Source organism: Salvelinus fontinalis, chromosome 16, assembly GCF_029448725.1.
Source record: "Salvelinus fontinalis isolate EN_2023a chromosome 16, ASM2944872v1, whole genome shotgun sequence".
NCBI classification, from domain to species: Eukaryota; Metazoa; Chordata; class Actinopteri; order Salmoniformes; family Salmonidae; genus Salvelinus; species Salvelinus fontinalis.
Window position 1 is genome coordinate 19,456,201 of NC_074680.1, and position 22,356 is coordinate 19,478,556.

Sequence of the window (22,356 nt, forward strand, 5' to 3'; positions counted from 1 at the left end):
ACAAGCACCTTAACACACAGGGCTCCCTCTAGATTACAGGTAAAAATATGCACTTTAACACACATGGCTCCCTCTAGGTTACAGGTAAAAATATGCACCTTAACACACAGGGCTCCCTCTAGGTCATAGGTAAAAACATGCACCTTAACACACAGGGCTCCCTCTAGGTTACAGGTAAAAACATGCACCTTAACACACAGGGCTCCTTCTAGGTTACAGGTAAAAACATGCACCTTAACACACAGGCCTCCCTCTAGGTTACAGGTAAAAACAAGCACCTTAATACACAGGACTCCCTCTGGGTTACAGGTAAAAACATGCACCTTAACACACAGGGCTCCCTCTAGATTACAGGTAAAAACAAGCACCTTAACACACAGGGCTCCCTCTAGGTTACAGGTAAAAACATGCACTCTAACACACAGGGCTCCCTCTAGGTTACAGGTAAAAACAAGCATCTTAACACACAGGGCTCCCTCTAGATTACAGGTAAAAACAAGCACCTTAACACACAGGGCTCCCTCTAGGTTACAGGTAAAAACATGCACCTTAACACACAGGGCTCCCTCTAGATTACAGGTAAAAATATGCACCTTAACACACATGGCTCCCTCTAGATTACAGGTAAAAACAAGCACCTTAACACACAGGGCTCCCTCTAGATTACAGGTAAAAATATGCACTTTAACACACATGGCTCCCTCTAGGTTACAGGTAAAAATATGCACCTTAACACACATGGCTCCCTCTAGATTACAGGTAAAAACAAGCACCTTAACACACAGGGCTCCCTCTAGGTCACAGGTAAAAACATGCACCTTAACACACAGGGCTCCCTCTAGGTTACAGGTAAAAACAAGCACCTTAACACACAGGGCTCCCTCTAGGTTACAGGTAAAAACATGCACCCTAACCCACAGGGCTCCCTCTAGATTACAGGTAAAAACAAGCACCTTAACACACCGGGCTCCCTCTAGGTCACAGGTAAAAACATGCACCTTAACACACGGGGCTCCCTCTAGATTACAGGTAAAAACATGCACCTTAACACACAGGGCTCCCTCTAGATTACAGGTAAAACATGCACCTTAACACACAGGGCTCCCTCTAGGTTACAGGTAAAAACAAGCACCTTAACACACAGGGCTCCCTCTAGATTACAGGTAAAAACATGCACCTTAACACACAGGGCTCCCTCTAGATTACAGGTAAAAATATGCACCTTAACACACATGGCTCCCTCTAGATTACAGGTAAAAACAAGCACCTTAACACACAGGGCTCCCTCTAGATTACAGGTAAAAATATGCACTTTAACACACATGGCTCCCTCTAGTTCACAGGTAAAACATGCACCTTAACACACAGGGCTCCCTCTAGGTTACAGGTAAAAACAAGCACCTTAACACACAGGGCTCCCTCTAGGTTACAGGTAAAAACATGCACCTTAACACACAGGGCTCCCTCTAGGTTACAGGTAAAAACAAGCATCTTAACACACAGGACTCCCTCTAGATTACAGGTAAAAACAAGCACCTTAACACACAGGGCTCCCTCTAGGTTACAGGTAAAAACATGCACCTTAACACACAGGGCTCCCTCTAGATTACAGGTAAAAATATGCACCTTAACACACATGGCTCCCTCTAGATTACAGGTAAAAACAAGCACCTTAACACACAGGGCTCCCTCTAGATTACAGGTAAAAATATGCACTTTAACACACATGACTCCCTCTAGATTACAGGTAAAAATATGCACCTTAACACACATGGCTCCCTCTAGATTACAGGTAAAAACAAGCACCTTAACACACAGGGCTCCCTCTAGGTCACAGGTAAAAACATGCACCTTAATACAGGAGGGCTCCCTCTAGGTTACAGGTAAAAACAAGCACCTTAACACACAGGGCTCCCTCTAGATTACAGGTAAAAACATGCACCCTAACCCACAGGGCTCCCTCTAGATTACAGGTAAAAACTAGCACCTTAACACACAGGGCTCCCTCTAGGTCACAGGTAAAAACATGCACCTTAACACACAGGGCTCGATCTAGATTACAGGTAAAAACAAGCACCTTAACACACAGGGCTCCCTCTAGATTACAGGTAAAAACATGCACCTTAACACACAGGGCTCCCTCTAGGTTACAGGTAAAAACATGCACCTTAACACACAGGGCTCCCTCTAGATTACAGGTAAAAACATGCACCTTAACACACGGGGCTCCCTCTAGATTACAGGTAAAAACATGCACCTTAACACACAGGGCTCCCTCTAGATTACAGGTAAAAACAAACACCTAACACACAGGGCTCCCTCTAGATTACAGGTAAAAACATGCACCCTAACCCACAGGGCTACCTCTAGATTACAGGTAAAAACATGCACCTTAACACACAGGGCTCCCTCTAGATTACAGGTAAAAACAAGCACCTTAACACACAGGGCTCCCTCTAGGTCACAGGTAAAAACATGCACCTTAACACACAGGGCTCCTTCTAGGTTACAGGTAAAAACATGCACCTTAACACACATGGCTCCCTCTAGATTACAGGTAAAAACAAGCACCTTAACACACAGGGCTCCCTCTAGGTCACAGGTAAAAACATGCACCTTAACACACAGGGCTCCCTCTAGGTTACAGGTAAAAACATGCACCTTAACCCACAGGGCTCCCTCTAGGTTACAGGTAAAAACATGCACCCTAACCCACAGGGCTCCCTCTAGATTACAGGTAAAAACAAGCACCTTAACACAAAGGGCTCCCTCTAGGTCACAGGTAAAAACATGCACCTTAACACACGGGGCTCCCTCTAGATTACAGGTAAAAACATGCACCTTAACACACAGGGCTCCCTCTAGATTAAAGGTAAAACATGCACCTTAACACACAGGGCTCCCTCTAGGTTACAGGTAAAAACAAGCACCTTAACACACAGGGCTCCCTCTAGATCACAGGTAAAAACATGCACCTTAACACACAGGGCTCCCTCTAGATTCCAGGTAAAAACAAGCACCTTAACCCACAGGGCTCCCTCTAGATTACAGGTAAAAACAAGCACCTTAACACACAGGGCTCCCTCTAGATTACAGGTAAAAACATGAACTTTAACACACAGGGCTTCCTCTAGATTACAGGTAAAACATGCACCTTAAGACACAGGGCTCCCTCTAGGTTACAGGTAAAAACATGCACCTTAACACACGGGGCTCCCGCTAGATTACAGGTAAAAACAAGCACCTTAACACACAGGGCTCCCTCTAGATTACAGGTAAAAACATATACCTTAACACACGGGGCTCCCTCTAGATTACAGGTAAAAACAAGCACCTTAACCCACAGGGCTCCCTCTAGGTTACAGGTAAAAACAAGCACCTTAACACACAGGGCTCCCTCTAGATTACAGGTAAAAACATGCACCTTAACACACAGGGCTCCCTCTAGATTACAGGTAAAAACAAGCACCTTAACCCACAGGGCTCCCTCTAGATTACAGGTAAAAACAAGCACCTTAACACACAGGGCTACCTCTAGATTACAGGTAAAAACATGCACCTTAACACACAGGGCTCCCTCTAGATTACAGGTAAAAACATGCACCTTAACACACAGGGCTCCCTCTAGATTACAGGTGAAAACAAGCACCTTAACCCACAGGGCTCCCTCTAGATTACAGGTAAAAACAAGCACCTTAACACACAGGGCTCCCTCTAGATTACAGGTAAAAACATGCACCTTAACACACAGGGCTCCCTCTAGATTACAGGTAAAAACATGCACTTTAACACACAGGGCTCCCTCTAGATTACAGGTAAAAACAAGCACCTTAACACACAGGGCTCCCTCTAGATTACAGGTAAAAATATGCACCTTAACACACATGGCTCCCTCTAGATTACAGGCAAAAACAAGCACCTTAACACACAGGGCTCCCTCTAGATTACAGGTAAAAATATGCACTTTAACACACATGGCTCCCTCTAGGTTACAGGTAAAAATATGCACCTTAACACACATGGCTCCCTCTAGATTACAGGTAAAAACAAGCACCTTAACACACAGGGCTCCCTCTAGGTCACAGGTAAAAAACATGCACCTTAACACACAGGGCTCCCTCTAGGTTACAGGTAAAAACAAGCACCTTAACACACAGGGCTCCCTCTAGGTTACAGGTAAAAACATGCACCCTAACCCACAGGGCTCCCTCTAGATTACAGGTAAAAACAAGCACCTTAACACACAGGGCTCCCTCTAGGTCACAGGTAAAAACATGCACCTTAACACACGGGGCTCCCTCTAGATTACAGGTAAAAACATGCACCTTAACACACAGGGCTCCCTCTAGATTACAGGTAAAACATGCACCTTAACACACAGGGCTCCCTCTAAGTTACAGGTAAAAACAAGCACCTTAACACACAGGGCTCCCTCTAGATTACAGGTAAAAACATGCACCTTAACACACAGGGCTCCCTCTAGATTACAGGTAAAAACAAGCACTTTAACACACAGGGCTCCCTCTAGATTACAGGTAAAAACAAGCACCCTAACCCACAGGGCTTCCTCTAGATTACAGGTAAAACATGCACCTTAACACACAGGGCTCCCTCTAGGTTACAGGTAAAAACATGCACCTTAACACACGGGGCTCCCGCTAGATTACAGGTAAAAACAAGCACCTTAACACACAGGGCTCCCTCTAGATTACAGGTAAAAACATGCACCTTAACACACAGGGCTCCCTCTAGATTACAGGTAAAAACATGCACTTTAACACACAGGGCTCCCTCTAGATTACAGGTAAAAGCAAGCACCCTAACCCACAGGGCTTCCTCTAGATTACAGGTAAAACATGCACCTTAACACACAGGGCTCCCTCTAGGTTACAGGTAAAAACATGCACCTTAACACACGGGGCTCCCTCTAGATTACAGGTAAAAACAAGCACCTTAACACACAGGGCTCCCTCTAGATTACAGGTAAAAACATGCACCTTAACACACGGGGCTCCCTCTAGATTACAGGTAAAAACAAGCACCTTAACCCACAGGGCTCCCTCTAGGTTACAGGTAAAAACAAGCACCTTAACACACAGGGCTCCCTCTAGATTACAGGTAAAAACATGCACCTTAACACACAGGGCTCCCTCTAGATTACAGGTAAAAACATGCACTTTAACACACAGGGCTCCTTCTAGATTACAGGTAAAAACAAGCACCCTAACCCACAGGGCTTCCTCTAGATTACAGGTAAAACATGCACCTTAACACACAGGGCTCCCTTTAGGTTACAGGTAAAAACATGCACCTTAACACACGGGGCTCCCTCTAGATTACAGGTAAAAACAAGCACCTTAACACACAGGGCTCCCTCTAGGTTACAGGTAAAAACATGCACCTTAACACACAGGGCTCCCTCTAGGTTACAGGTAAAAACATGCACCTTAACACACAGGACTCCCTCTAGATTACAGGTAAAAACAAGCACCTTAATACACAGGACTCCCTCTAGATTACAGGTAAAAACAAGCACCTTAACACACAGGGCTCCCTCTAGATTACAGGTAAAAACATGCACCTTAACACACAGGGCTCCCTCTAGATTACAGGTAAAAACAAGCACCTTAACACACAGGGCTCCCTCTAGATTACAGGTAAAAACAAGCACCTTAATACACAGGACTCCCTCTAGATTACAGGTAAAAACAAGCACCTTAACACACAGGGCTCCCTCTAGATTACAGGTAAAAACAAGCACCTTAACACACAGGGCTCCCTCTAGATTACAGGTAAAAACATGCACCCTAACCCAGCCTTCTATAGCTACACACACCTTCCATCAACATAGTCCCTGTGGGTCTGTCTATCTGTTTTGGCAGCATGACTATGGAGCTACTGTAGCTACTGTGAATAGTTCCCATTTGTTACGAGTGAAAAAATACATTTTTAAAAATTATCCACGGCAGCAATTGCACCCAATGTCCTCTGTAACATCTGAGTGTGAATGATGAGACACAGGGGTAGAGGGGACGGAGAAAAAAGCAAAGGGCTTCCTTCCACCACGAAGACAGCGGCAGCTGCCAACCTCTGCTGATCTCCGCATATTAAATCAGTTAATTGATTATCTGTGTTGACAAAACTCATTGTAAACGTATTCAATGTATTTTGGCCTGAAAAGAAAAAGGCCACAGAAGACTTGTTTGAATGCAGCCCCGTTCCCAGGTCAACTGGTTCAGTCAAAGAAGCGTGCAGCACAAAGCAGCCATGGTAGTGGCTAGCTGGGGACCAGGACACAATGAGAGGGAACTGCCTGAGCTCCCCAGAGCTCTTAACCCGGCCCCATTCTCACACACACAGGGCAGGATTAATCCTGTGTCACATGACTAGGTCCAGACAGGAGGCAGGCACAGTGCCGGGGGACATTTACACTCACTCTGTCAGATTAAACAGCAACCCGACCCAGCGCAGTGCTGCTTGGGCTGTCACTGTTCCTACTGCTCTGACAGGCATGCCTCCTGGTAATAGGCGTGTAGGACACAGGTGCACTTCTCAACCAGACAAATGGGTCATAGCTGAATATATTTTATTTATCATCGTAATAACTGTTATTGTCATGTACTTTTCTATTACTACATAGACTGTGTAAGTAAATACATGCTGAAACAGGGCTGTAAAAACAAAAAAAGTGTTACCATTTTACACATTTCTTAAATAAAGTGGTTACACATTCTTTAATATATATTATTTTTATTTGACACTTTTCGTGATATCCAATTGATAGTTACAGTCTGTCCAATCGCTGCAACTCCCCAACGGACTCAGGAGAGGCGAATGTCGAGAGTCATGCGTCCTCCGAAACAGGACCCTGCCAAGCCACACTGCTTCCTGACACACTGCTCGCTTAACCCAGAAGCCAGCCGCACCAATGTGTCGGAAGAAACACTGTCCAGCTGGTGACCAAAGTCAGCTTGCAGGCGACAAGGAAATCCCGGCCGGCCAAACTCTTCCCTAACCCGGACGAAGCTGGGCCAATTGTGCCCCACCTTATGGATCTCCTGGTCACAGCTGGTTGTGACACAGCATGGGATCGAACCCGGGTCTGTAGTGACGCCTCAAGTAGTGATGGCGGTGACACTCGGGAGGCCTGATTATACATTCTACTGTATAAGTGTTTGAACAGTTTCGACTGTTGTCATTGCAAAATTGTCATTACAATATTTTGAGTTATGTAGAATTGTAAGGGAGAAAATATCAAGGGGACCGCTAGTGCTTCTTATTGAGTCTGGCTTTTGATTAGGCAGAGCCATAGTCGCTCAGAGTAATGAGCACTGGTTAGGCCCTGAGTGGCAAGACAGGCAGGTAGTGTAGAGCAGAGAGGAGCTCATCAAACCATCCTCTTTATTAAGCACTATCAAACCCACTCTAATTTGTCGAAAATTAACCGCTGTGCTCAACAAGTAATGACTGCCTTGCATTCATTATTAGTTCATTTTCTCCAAATCAATCACCGGCCGTGCAGGCTTTTTCTAAATGTCATCCTAAAACTTTTCACAATCAATTAAGCAGAAGATTAATGGGGACAATTTGCCAGGAACAAGTCCTTCTTTGAAAAGGCCACGCCTCGACAGACTTCCAGCCTGCTATTGATGTTAATTATATATTTCCGCTTTCTTGTCAGACACTTAACCTGTCGCAGGGAAAGTGTTTGCTTATCGTGAGAGGGGGCTACTGCCGTGACGCTCCGTCACAGTAACATGGACAACCCAGTTCAGTGACGTTTTGAAACGAAGGCTAGTCAGTGGGTGACCGTTGCGAGTTTCAATTCAATCCAATACAACTTTATTCATACCCTCAGATGCAATAAAAAAATGCATAGCCAGATTACAAATATCAACATCCTACATATACAGTATCACAGACATCAGTTGCCGTTTCTGTCATTTAAATCAATATTGAAATGAAGGTTGTTCGATGCATTTATTTACCATACGGGAAACATCTTCCTCCCTCCTCTTTCTTTCAAACTCACTAAACCTGGGGATCTTCGGTAAATGCAGGAAGACGTCCCTTTCAGTTCAGTCCATGTTTAATAGGGAACAGACCTGCTGCATATGGCTGTCACTGTGTACTCAGGGGACTACAGGTGACAGCGTCTCTGCTGCAACCTCTTTTTATTTGTGTTCACTTCCTGCATGAGAACCCACTATTCACTATATGAGGCTGGGAGGGAGCAACACACTGGATAGGACACGTGACCTGAAGGACATTTTTTATATATATTTTATCAATAAACTTAAGCAATATAATGAGCTACTGCAATTTCTGTGTGCCTATTTGAAAAAAATGCCTTCAATAACATGATATGGATATTGTGGCAATCCAGGTTAAAATGTAGATTACAAGAAAAACTAACTAGCTAGATGATCATCAACTCCTGACAGTCAGGATGGTTACCAGCTTACACTTTTTATATCAGCTGTAGTATCAAATTATGTTTCTTGCTTTACTGATTCAAAGCAAACCTTTGGGCTTACAGTTGAAGTCGGAAGTTTACATAAGCCTTAGCCAAATACATTTAAACTCAGTTTTTCACAATTCCCGACATGTAATCAGAGTAAGAATTCCCTGTTTTAGGTCAATTAGGATCACCACTTTATTGTAAGAACGTGAAATGTCAGAATAATAGTAGAGAGAATGATTTATTTCAGCTTTAGTTTCTTTCATCACATTCCCAGTGGGTCAGAAGTTTACATACACTCAATTAGTATTTGGTAGCATTGCCTTTAAATGGTTTAACTTGGGTCAAACGTTTCGGGTAGCCTTCCACAAGCTTCCCACAATAAGTTGGGTAAATTTTGGCCCATTCCTCCTGACAGAGCTAGTGTAACTGAGTCAGGTTTGTAGGCCTCCTTGCTCGCACACGCTTTTTCAGTTCTGACCACAAATCTTCTATAGGATTGAGGTCAGGGCTTTGTGATGGCCACTCTAATACCTTGACTTTGTTGTCCTTAAGCCAATTTGCCACAACTGAAAGTATGCTTGGGGTCATTGTCCATTGGAAGACCCATTTCCGACCAAGCTTTAACTTCCTGACTGATGTCTTGAGATGTTGCTTCAATATATCCACATAATTTCCCTGCCTCATGATGCCATCTATTTTGTGAAGTGCACCAGTCTCTCCTGCAGCAAAGCACCCCCACAACATGATGATGCCACCCCTGTGCTTCACGGTTGGGATGGTGTTCTTCGGCTTGCAAGCCTCCCCCTTTTTCCTCCAAACATAACAATGGTCATTATGACCAAACAGTTCTATTTTTGTTTCATCAGACCAGAGGACATTTCTCCAAAAAGTACGATATTTGTCCCCATATGAGTTGCAAACCATAGTCTGGCTTTTTTATGGAGGTTTTGGAGCAGAGGCTTCTTTCTTTGCTGAGCAGCCTTTCAGGTTATGTCGATATAGGACTCGTTTTACTGTGGATGTAGATACTTTTGTACCTGTTTCCTCCAGCATCTTCACAAGGTCTTTTGCTGTTGTTCTGGGATTGATTTGCAATTTTTGCACCAAAGTACGTTCATCTCTAGGAGACAGAACGCGTCTCCTTCCTGCATGGTATGATGGCTGCGTGGACCCATGGTGTTTATACTTGCGTACTATTGTTTGTACAGATGAACGTGGTACCTTCAGGCATTTGGAAATTGCTCCCAAGGATGAACCAGACTTGTGGAGGTCTACAATTTTTTTCTGAGGTCTTGGCTGATTTCTTTTGGTTTTCCAAGGATGTCAAGCAAAGAGGCACTGAGTTTGAAGGTAGGCCTTGAAATACATCCACAGGTACACCTCCAATTGACTCAAATGATGTCAATTAGCTTATCAGAAGCTTCTAAAGCCATGACATAATTTTCTGGAATTTTCCAAGCTGTTTAAAGGCACAGTCAACTTAGTGCATGTAAACTTCTGACCCACTGGAATTGTGATACAGTGAATTATTAGTGAAATAATCTGTCTTTTAAACAATTGTTGGAAAAATCACTTGTGTCATGCACAAAGTAGATGTCCTAACCGACTTGCCAAAACTATGGTTTGTTAACAAGAAATTTGTGGAGTGGTTGAAAAACTAGTTCTAATGACTCCAACCTAAGTGTATGTAAACGTCTGACTTCAACTGTATGTACAGAGATAAGCAGCACTAACAATCAGCAGTAAAAAGATAAATGCAAAATACCCTCAGGACTAACAGGGTTAACCATGATCCTAGTTTCCTCATTCCATTTAACATTTCAACTTTACTGCAATAAAAACATAGTTCTACATTACATGAAATAAGGTACAGGTCTAGATTACATAAGAAACTAGAATGTGAATATATCATTATTGAGTATTAAGTATATCATAAATATTAAGGATTTTCCAAATGTAACATTTTTATGGATGAAACATTTCTGTATGCTATAAAATATTGTATGTTCAAGAAATGCTAAAAGTTCAAAACTGTATCCTGTGTGTCTCAGTTGGTATTGTAAGAGCATGGCGCCAGCAATGCCAAGGTTGTTGGATCAATTTCCAGAGGGATCACATACACATACTATAAATGGACTGTTTTCACTCACTGTACTGTATGTCACTTTGGATAAAAGCTTTTCCTTAGTGTCAGTTTCTTTGAATCATTTTGTTGGTCCATGAAGAAAAGAAAGATATCAACAGATGTCAGTAATAAACCATGTGAATAGTATGCGGAGTTGAGTTACTATTCTGCTAGGGTTTTCTAAAGTCCCTGGCTTTCCACAAATCAGGAGGGAATATGCAGAACATCTGGAAATCCTCCAACCATAGGAAATCACCAGAATATTGTAACCCTAGTAACTGTACTATAGAGTTAATAGCAGGTCTGTTAGATGGGGTGATGGTGCCTGTGGGACAGGACAGGTGTGTTCTCATCTCATCCTACCTGCAATATGTGGCTCCCGAGGTGTGGCTCGAAGATCTCTGAGGCTACCGCACTGGGAGTCCTCCTTCGCTGATCTCCTATAGCTGCACACACACAATAGAACAGAACAGACAGAGCCACGGTGAGACAGACAGCCTGGGCAGGCATGAGACACACACGCACGCACGCACGCACGCACGCACGCACGCACGCACGCACGCACGCACACACACACACACACACACACACACACACACACACACACACACACACACACACACACACACACACACACACACACACTGGGTGGTCAGAGGTAAGACTGACTGGGTTTGTATGCACATATATCACTGTGTAATACATAAAAGTAGCTAGAGAGGCAAGCAACAGATATAGTATATATCTACAGTGAAGTACACACGCAAATACATTGTGAAAAATGTTGCTAGGGTAGTGAGAACCAATAGCAAACAGCTAAACAGCTGTAATGATAAAACAGCTGACATCATCGATCTCAAGCATTCACTATGATAACTCTATAGTAATAAGTACTGTAGCAATGCTAACCAAAGGGCTCAACTCAAACAGTACAAGGCTATTATCAAGTGCAACCAGCTTGCATATTCAATGATTCGCTGACTGGTACAAAGTCTTATTTCTAAATGAGGGATTACATCATTCCATTGATTCAGCCTCAGAGTAGACGAACCAGAAGACTGTGCCCTTAGGGCATTATTTCAAGACTCCCAGCTTAAAAAGTAGGGAGATGCACCGTGCTACCCGTTACTGCTAAAAAATGGCCTGCGGTACATTCAAACTTAACAGTCCCTTGTCCCACCAGAGCTCATTATGGGGAATTTTATAACAAAGTGCTCTGTACTTAATTTTCAGAGCTTAGCCAGGCGTTGGGTTAATGTTGCTGAATTAAGGGCAATTAATGATGTAATATAAACATTGAAAGGACATTAAAGACTCTCAAAGAGCAGGAGCAAACAGGCCTCCTCGGGGAAGAAGCCAGGGGAGCTGGTTAGAGTCAGAGGCCAGGTCCCGGGTGGATGTGAGGGGGGCACAGATTGCACAATGAGGGGCCTCTGTCCTTCACTGCATTCCGTGTTCTACGCCAGACATGGTAATCACACTTCTCCCCCTCCAGTTATGCTGTAAGCATTTATCCCTTTCCCCTCCCTGAGGAGTGGGGCCAATGCCAAACAACATGCACTGGATACATACACACACACAAATAATCATACAGGCATGCACACACACATACTGTACTCTGGTACGGTAGGGGAGGATACAAACAAGACATGAAGCATTGGCAGGCAGAACAACCAGTTCCAGAATCCGGCCGGCCGGCCGGACGGACGGACGGACGGACGGACACACACACACACACACACACACACACACACACACACACACACACACACACACACACACACACACACACACACACACACACACACACACACACACACACAGTGACCCAGCATAGATCCACTACCCAGCACTCACACACCCGGCCATCCGTTGGTTCAAACAAGCAGTTCATATAGAACAGAGCAGAAATATCACAGATCAAAGCACACTTGACCAACTTCAATTATCATCTTTATATCCTGGCCGACAGAGTGGAGGAAATCATTATTTATCCTCTACAATGGTCCTCATCATTACACAGTTAGACTGTGCTCACTCCCTAGCTAAAAGAGCCCTGGCAAATAAGTGACAGATTGCTCTTGGGGATCTTTTGAAAACTGGAAACTATACGTGGTTAATATTTTATAATATAGATGTAAAAATGTTAAACTGGAACCTTTGGGGGAGGACTGCGGCCACCTTGAAGCCCCTCTTCCTGCCAACAGCTCCTTCACAGTTCTTAATAACACACACACATTAGCAATTCAGAGCAGCGCCTTGGGTGCAGATGGCCAATCAACTTCCGACTACTGGGTCTGACTGTCCCTGTCTCGCACACACTCTACACACACACACACACACACACACACACACACACACACACACACACACACACACACACACACACACACACACACACACACACACACACCAGGAGGCCAATTATTGTGGGGGCAATCTAGTCTAAATTTGGCTCAATCCACACAGTAGACTGATTAATAAAGGTATACAACAGCTGGAGACGGTGATTCCATTACGTTAGCGGCTAAAACCAGCCCATTCGATTTTTCCGGTTCATAAATGCAGCTTAACAAGGTCAATTTTGACATTACTTTCCCCCGTTTCAATATTTTAAGCGATACTTCGGGATTTGGCAATGATGCCCTTTATCTACTTCTCCAGAGGCAGACAAACCCATGGATAACATGTGTAAGTCTCTGCATCCAGTATGAAGGAAGTTAGAGGAATTTTGTGAGCCAATGCTAACTAGCATTAGCGCAATGACTTGACGTCTATGGTATCTCCTAGCATGCTAGCAGTTACCAACTCTAGTTAGCAATTGCGCTTAATGCTAGTTTGCAACTTCCTTCAAACTGCAAGCAGAGACATACAAATGGTATCCTCAAGTTCATCTGACTCTGGGGAAGTAGACAAAGGGCTTCATTGCCAACATCCTGAAGGGAAGGAAAGGGAAAGGGAGATACCTAGTCAGTTGTACAACTGAATGCATTCAACTGAAATGTGTCTTCCGCATTTAACCTAAGGGTAGTGTGACTGTAAAAACATCACTTTAACACCTATGCTAATGTAGTTCTGTTTAAATTGGGGGCTTTTTCTTTTTAAGGGCTGACTAATAAGTATTAAGTATATCACCACTATATGCATACACTATTCACACACCACAGGAAGAACATTATGAAAAACTGTATTCAAATTATGCTGAGACAATAAGTAATGCATAGCATAGTTTAACCTTTGCTTGACAAATCTCTGCTCTATCATTTGTTGCAATAGAAAACAAACAAAATCTGATAGACTTAGCACTAACTACATATAACAAGAACTGACATTGCTACTGAAAGTTATTAAACGTTCTCTCTAGCGGAATGACAAAAACAGTATTAACTCAGAATCCAAATTCAAACTAACTGTGTGTGCATGCAAATCAGGGTGAAAACGTTCCTTAAATTTAAACTAATGCAGCTTCATGATGTGAAAAAATCTGTTTCTATTCACCACTCTCAATGTTTAATGTCGGCTGTTTACCATGTCACAAACAGCTTTTGGTTTCAAGATTGCTATTTACTACAATTTGATTCTCAGTACAGTGGCCATTTCTGAACCGCAGTGCTATTTGAAAGTCAAATCAAATGAAATTGTATTTGTCACATGCGCTGAATACAACACCTTACTGTGAAATGCTTACTTACAAGCCCTTAACCAACAATGCAGTTCAAGAAATAGAGTTAAGAAAATATTTACTAAATATACTAAAGTAAAAAAAATTATACAATCAAAAAGTAATACAAGAAAATTACATAACAATAATGAGTCAATGTAAATAGTCCGGGTGGCCAGTTGATTAATTGTTCAGCAGTCTTATGGCTTGGGGGTAGAAGCTGTTTAGGAGCCTTTTGGTCCTAGACTTGGCGTTCCAGTATCATTTGCCGTGCGGCAGCAGAGAGAACAGTCTATGACTTAGGTGACTGGAGTCTTTGACAATATTTTGGGCCTTCCTCTGACACCGCCTAGTATATAGGTCCTGGATGTCAGGAAGCTTGGCCCCAGTGATGTACTGGAACACACGCACTACACCCCGTAGCGCCTTACGGTCAGATACCGAGCAGTAGCCATACCAGGCGATGATGCAACCTGTCAGAATGCACATGATGGTGCAGCTGTAGAACTTTTTGAGGATCTGGGGACCCATACCAAATCTTTTCGGTCTCCTGAGGGGGAAAATGTGGTGTCATGCCCTCTTCACAACTGTCTTGGTGTGTTTGGACCATGATAGTTCGTTGGTGATGTGTACACCAAGGAACTTGAAACTCTCGACCCGCTCCACTACAGCCCCGTCGATGTTAATGGAGGCCTGTTTGGCCCTCCTTTTCCTATAGTCCACAATCAGCTCCTTCGTCTTGCTCACATTGAGGGAGAGGTTGTTGTCCTGGCACCTCACTGCCAGGTCTCTGATCTCCCTATAGGCTTTCTCATCATTGTCGGTGATCAGGCCTACCTCTGTTGTGTCATCAGCAAATTCAATGATGGTGTTGGAGTTGTGCTTGGTCACGCAGTCATGGGTGAACAGGGAGCACAGGAGGGTACTAAGCTCGCATCCCTGAGGGGCCCCAGTGTTGAGGATCAGCGTGGCAGATCTGTTGTTGCCTACCTTTACCACCTGGGGCCGGCCCATCAGGAAGTCCAGGATCCAGTTGCAGAGGGAGGTGTTTAATCCCAAGGTCCTTAAGTTAGTGATGCGCTTGGTAGGTACTATGCTGTTGAACGCTGATCTGTAGTCAATGAACAGCAATCTCACGTAGGTGTTACTTTTGTCCAGGTGGGAAAGGGCAGTGTGGAGTGCGATTGAGAGCACAGTTGGTTAGGAGCCCGTAAAACGGCAGCCATCCCCGCCGGCGCCATTATCACAAGTCAATTTAACTTTCAGTTTTGTAAGTCAACATTAGTGCTATTGTTAATTTATTTATCATTTAATAGAAAATTGCAACAGGGCCCCGGACTGTCATTTCAAATCTGCAGTAATTTATTGGGAAGCTTAGCATTCCTTATTCCCTAGTTTCTACATTAGAGCAGGGCTAAATGGCATCTCCGGCTCCACCAAAGACTCTGGGGCAGGTACTGCTCCACAAATTGCCAATTCAATTAACAGAGTGTAAATGCTCAACTGGCAGCTGGCACAGAGGACAGCCATTTTGGCTCTTGTCAGGCCTAATTCATCAGGCTGTCAAAAGCCTCACTGTGGGGATCCATCCTGTGGTGTGGAAACTGTGGACACTGTGTGTCAAATGCAAACTACACACACAATGGGCCCAAAACTGATCTTCTAGTGAGTCTCTCTCTCTCTCTCTCTCTCTCTCTCTCTCTCTCTCTCTCTCTCTCTCTCTCTCTCTCTCTCTCTCTCTCTCTCCCTCTCTCTCTCTCTCAGACTCTCTCTCAGACTCTCTCTCTCTTAGTCTCTCTATACTTTGCCATGGCCACCAGTGTGTTTTATTCAGCCAGGATGATCCCATAGTTACGTCTAGACTAACAAAAGGGAGAATTTCCTTCGGTCCGCTAGCTGTGGCTAGTGAATTACCTCAGTGTCCTCAGAATAACAATGCCATTCTTATACTGTCTCCCCCATATCAACTGCCAACAACCTTGGAAACAGCAGTCACTATGGATCCAGTCACACGATTCACCTGCTTTATTCACTTCCACCTCAATGTGCTGAATGTTATAATAAGAACAGCATGTTTTGTACTAATTTTGGAAGATTAAGCATTTTTTTAAATATTTACACAAACAATTTTTGGGAGATCTTACAGTGCTGTGAAAAAGTATTTGCCCCCTTTCAAATCTTCTCTATACTGAATCCTATCGGATCTTCAACCAAAACCTAATATTAGATAAAGGGAACTCTGAGTGAGCAAATAACACCAAAATGACATACTTATTTCATTGATTTCATAAACAAAGTTATGCAACACCCAATGTGTGAAAAAGTAATTGCACTCAATAACTGGTTGTGCCACCTTACGCTGCAATGACTCCAACCAACCTAATGCTACCTGTAGTTGTTGATCAATCCCTCACATCGCAGTGAAGGAATTTCGGTTCACTCTTGCATGCAGAACTGATTTAACTCAGCGACATTTGTTGGTTTTCAAGCATGTACAGCTTGATTCAGGTCCTGCAACTACATCTCAATTGGGATTAGTTCTGGACCTTGACTAGGCCATTCCAAAACTTCAAATGTGTTGCTTTTTAGCCATTTTCATGTAGACTTGATGTGTTTTGGATCATTATCTTGCTGCATGACCCAACTGCACATCAGCTTCAGCTCACAGACGGATAGCCTGACATTCTACAGTAGAATTCTCTGATACAGTCATTCAGGTCCTGAGGCAGCAAAGCATCCTCAAACCATCACACTACCACCACCATGCTTGACCGTTGATGTAAAGTTCTTACTGTGGAATGTATTATTTGGTTTTTGCCAGGCATAATGGAACCCAAGTTTGCCAAAAAGCACCTGGAAGCACCTGGATGATCATCAAGACTCTTGGAAGAATATTCTATGGACAGATGACTCAACCAGCTATTGAGTCTAACTTCTTGAGAATACAGGGGGTGCTGTTTTTGCATTAGCATAATTTCCTCTACAGATTAAACTGCCTCTTATTCAATTATTGCTCTTACTATATGCATATAATTAATACCATTGGATAGAAAACAATCTATAGTTTCTAAAACCGTTTCAATTTTGTCTCTAAGTGAAACAGAAGTCATTTGACAGCACTTTCCCTGACCAAGAAGAAGAATGCAAGATGTGTATGCTCGCTTCAACGCTCTGCCTATATATGGTCACGCCACCTATGACCCGAAACACACTTCATTCGTCTTCCTCTGGGTGTCAAGAGGACGTCAGAGGAGAAATCTTTTGTTTATCTTGTACTGACGTGAAATAAGACCTATTTCTTTGACGTGACCGACAACTTCCGGTTCTCTGAATCGCGCGATTTGTAGGTGTGATTGTCTTCTGTTTTGCTGCCGTTACGGATGAAAACTATCTCCGTCTCGAAGTTTGTTTGATACATGTGACCATATTCTCTTAATGTATGTTTTTTCAATATAGTTTAATCAGATTATTTGAATTTTTTCGGGAGTTTTGCCGTGTTCCGTTCTGTGACTTTTTTTCTTTGGCCAGTCGACCAGTACATATGCTAAATGAAGAGGGAAAGTTGCCATTATGAATGGATTGAACGACTCATCAGGACTAAGGACACCTTGATCAACATTCTGATGAAAGATCAGCAATAGTAAGACCCAATTTACGATGTTATTTCATATATCTGTCGTGCATGTGAACTAGTCGGGGCCGCCCAGCTGGTTCTGGCTGGCGTGGCTATGCTAATTTAGCGCTACATTTTGTTTTCGCTATAAAACATTTAATAAATCAGAAATATTGTTTGGATTCACCAGATGTTGGGCTTTCAATATCTGTACGCTGTGTATTTTTTCTGAAATGTTTTAAGACAAGTAATTAGTTATATGACGTTGGTCTCTGTAATTGTTCTGGCTGCGTCAGCACTATTTCAGATTGCAGCTGCAATGTAGAACTGTGATTTATACCTGAAAAATTCAAAAAAAAAAAAAAAAACTATGCTATACCATAAATATGTTATCAGACTGTCATCTTATGAACTTGTTTCTTGGTTAGTGGCTATATATATTTTTATTTAGTCGAATTAGTGATAGCTACTGACGCAGGAAAAAACTGTTGGTGTAAAAAAATTGTGTCTTTTGCTAACGTGTTTAGCTAATAGATTTACATATTGTGTCTTCCCTGTAAAACATTATAAAAATCTGAAATGGTGGCTTTATTCACAGGATCTGTATCTTTCATTAGGTGTCTTGGACTTGTGATTTAATGATATTTAGATGCTACTATTTAATTGTGACGCTATGCTAGCGATGCTAATCAGTGTGGGGGGGGGTGGGGGGTGCTCCCGGACCCGGGGTAGGTGCTCGGTAGAGGCTAAGGTGGCAATTACTTTTTCACACGGGGGAATTAGGCATTGCATAACTTTGCTAATTAAATATATAAAATAAATATACTTTTTTTTGTTACAGTTGAAGTCGGAAGTTTACATACACCTTAGCACATTTAAACTCAGTTGTTCACCATTCCTGACATTTAATCCCAGTAAAAACTCCCTGTCTCAGATCAGTTAGGATCACCACTTTATTTTAAGAATGTGAAATGTCAGAATAATAGTAGAGAGAATTATTTATTTCAGCTTTTATTTCTTTCATTACATTCCCAGTGGGTCAGAAGTTTACAAACACTCAATTAATATTTGGTAGCATTGCCATTAAGTTGTTTATCTTGGGTCAAATGTTTCGGGCAGCCTTCCACAAGCTTCCAACAATAAGTTGGGTAAATTTTGGCCCATTCCTCCTGACAGAGCTGGTGTGACTAAGTCAGGTTTGTAGGCCTCCTTGCTTGCACACGCTTTTTCAGTTCTGACCACAAATTGTCTATAGGATTGAGGTCAGGGCTTTGTGATAGCCACTCCAATACCTTGACTTTGTTGTCCTTAAGCCATTTTGCCACAACTTTGGAAGTATGCTTGGGGTCATTGTCCATTTGGAAGACCTATTTGCGACCAAGCTTTAACTTCCTGACAGATGTCTTGAGATGTTGCTTCAATATATCCACATAATTTTCCTCCCTCATGACGCCATCTATTTTGTGAAGTGCACCGTGCTTCACGGTTGGGATGATGTTCTTCGGCTTGCAAGCCTCCCCCTTTTTCCTCCAAACATAACGATCGTCATTATGGCCAAACAGTTGTATTTTTGTTTCATCAGACCAGAGGACATTTCTCCAAAATGTACGATCTTTGTCCCCATATACAGTTGCAAACTGTAGTCTGGCTTTTTTATGGTGGTTTTAGAGCAGCGGCTTCTTCCTTGCTGAGCAGCCTTTCAGGTTATGTCGATATAGGACTCGTTTTACTGTGGATGTAGATACTTTTGTACCTGTTTCCTCCAGCATCTTCACAAGGTCCTTTGCTGTTGTTCTGGGATTGATTTGCACTTTTCGCACCAAAAGTACGTTCATCTCTTGGAGACAGAACGCGTCTCCTTCCTGAGCGGTATGATGGCTGCGTGGACCCATGGTGTTCATACTTGCGTACTATTGTTTGTACAGATCAACTTGGTACCTTCAGGTGTTTGGAAATTGCTCCTAAGGATGAACCAGACTTGTGGAGGTCTACAATTTTTTCTCTGAGTGTCACGAACATTGTTGTAAGAATCGGACCAAAATGCAGCGTGGTTTGGGTTCATCATCTTTATTACGTGAACCGGCAAAAAAACAAATAAAGAACCAAACGAACGTGAAGCTATGCAGTGCTCAAGGCAACTATACACAAACACGATCCCACACCCAACAGGTGGGAAAAGGCTGCCTAAATATGATCCCCAATCAGAGACAACGATAGATAGCTGCCTCTGATTGGGAACCATACCAGGCCAACCTAGAAATAAAGAAACTAGAATGCCCACCCTAGTCACACCCCGACCTAGCCAAAATAGAGAATAAAGGATCTCTAAGGTCAGGGCGTGACACTGATGTCTTGGCTGATTTCTTTTGATTTTCCCATGATGTCAAGCAAAGAGGTACTGAGTTGGAAGGTAGGCCTTGAAATATATCCACAGGTACACCTCCAATTGACTCAAATGATGTCAATTAGCCAATCAGAAGCTTCTAAAGCCATGACATAATTTTCTGGAATTTTCCAAGCTGTTTAAAAGCACAGTCAACTTAGTGTATGTAAACTTCTGACCCACTGGAATTGTGATACAGTGAATTATAAGTGAAATAATCTGTCTGTAAACAATTGTTGGAAAAATGACTTGTGTCATGCACAAAGTAGATGTCCTAACCGACTTGCCAAAACTATAGTTTGTTAACAAGAAATGTGTGGAGTGGTTGAAAAACAAGTTTTAATGACTCCAACCTAAGTGTATGTAAACTTCCGACTTCAACTTTATTTGTAAATTCAGGTTCCCTTTATCCAATATTAGGATTTGGTTGAAGATCTGATAACATTCAGTATGAAACATATGCATAAATAGAGAAAATCAGAAAGGGTCAAATACTTTTTCACGGTATTGTATAATACTGTCATATAGTGTGTGCATCAAAAGTCTTTCAAACATATTAAGAATAATATACAACCATTATTATCTATATTCAATATGTCAAAAATGGCTAACATTTACAGTACATTAACAACTCCTCAAAATTCTAACGCTTCAAGTGTTTCAAACATAAAAACTGGCATACTGAAATGTATGGTTTTTAAAGTGTTTCTTTACATGTTTTATTTTATTAAAATATCAAATCCTTACAATACTTAACCATTTCTCCTTCCATGTCCTTCAGTCTACATCCTCACCCAATGTTTTCAAAGTGGAAACCAAAATTCAAAAGACACTCACACATGCAGGTGCATGGTAACAGTTGAATAATATGAGAAAAAAGAAGAAACCTGCACACTGCTCTTGATAGTATCACTGCTCTTTAATAAGCTTTACGTATCGGCCTCACGTTAAAGAACAGTCAGACTATCAAGAGCAGTGTGCGAGTTTCTTCCTTTTGTTTTCATAGTGGAAACCAAAAGTCCATTAAATAATTGCCTGACCACGGCTAATGATAGCTCTTCTGACCATATGCTGTAGTATTCACACACAGACAGACCGGCCACTTATTAAGTCATTCCAATGAAGATAGAGGCTGAAACGTTTGTTTGAATTAGTTTCCTTTTTAACATATTTCAATGGCTTTAAGTTTTCATAATGAGTCTGTTTAATAATCAATGCCCATCTTTTTCTCATTTATATCATCAATCTTTAACGACTGTGATTCCAACACCTTTTATTTCACTGTACATCCCTCCGTCCGTCTGTCTGTTTAAATCCACACTTTTTAACAAAAGGTACAGTACTTACTGTACATTGCATTTTTCATTTGTTTCATTTAGTTTTTTCCTTTTAAATAATTTGGATTTCACAAAATAATATTTATATAATTATTTTTTACAATATGTCCATCTCTTAATCTTTTTTTCCTGCATTTGAATTAGCTACATTTTAGCTACAGTAAAGCTAACTGACCGACTGACAGTAAAACAGTTGTTGTGGCCTTTTCTAGCCTCCTTGGCCTTTCTCTTCCTGTTTTCTGTGAGTATTAGATCCGCTTTACAATGATCCTGGAGTGGGCTGAGTGGATATCTCCATCTCCATCCCTCTCTGGTGCAGATCCCAGATTACACCTTGTGTGTCGGCTAAGTGAGGAACAATTGTCTATGGAAAGTCTCTAGGCCACTGCTCAAGTGATTTGGTATTTCACCTTTGTGCCATTCCCTTCCTCATCACCAGAAATAACTGTCAGATCCACAGATAAGCGAGCCCTATGAGGGCTCTGGGTGACAAGTACTGCCCCGATGTGATTCACATCAAAACTGCACAGAAAGGAGGAGAATTCACATTCAGAGAGGAGAGAATCTGCTATAATAAAATGTCTTGTCTTCCACTGCATTTGAAACATGAGGCCACAGCACACACACACTGATGTTAAACAATGAAAAGTGTTTGGCATGGAGGGGGAGCTTTCTCAAACCAGCCTTTGGGTTTATGTGCATTTGTTTAGAAAATGTACTTTCAAGGTATGCCATACTGTACACTCTGTGTGGATAATACATACCAAACAAAC

General features: G+C 42.4%; 1 protein-coding gene across 7 annotated transcripts in view; it reads right to left on the reverse strand.

Moving 5' to 3' along the window:
• LOC129812782 (neuronal PAS domain-containing protein 3-like) overlaps positions 1-22,356 on the reverse strand; it is a 366,359-nt gene that overhangs the window by 89,292 nt on the left and 254,711 nt on the right. For all 7 annotated transcript variants that reach the window (XM_055864647.1, XM_055864651.1, XM_055864650.1 and 4 more), the window contains one exon: positions 10,953-11,035. In XM_055864647.1, coding sequence (XP_055720622.1) covers positions 10,953-11,035 — 83 coding nt within the window. The remainder of the gene's footprint in view (positions 1-10,952; positions 11,036-22,356) is intronic.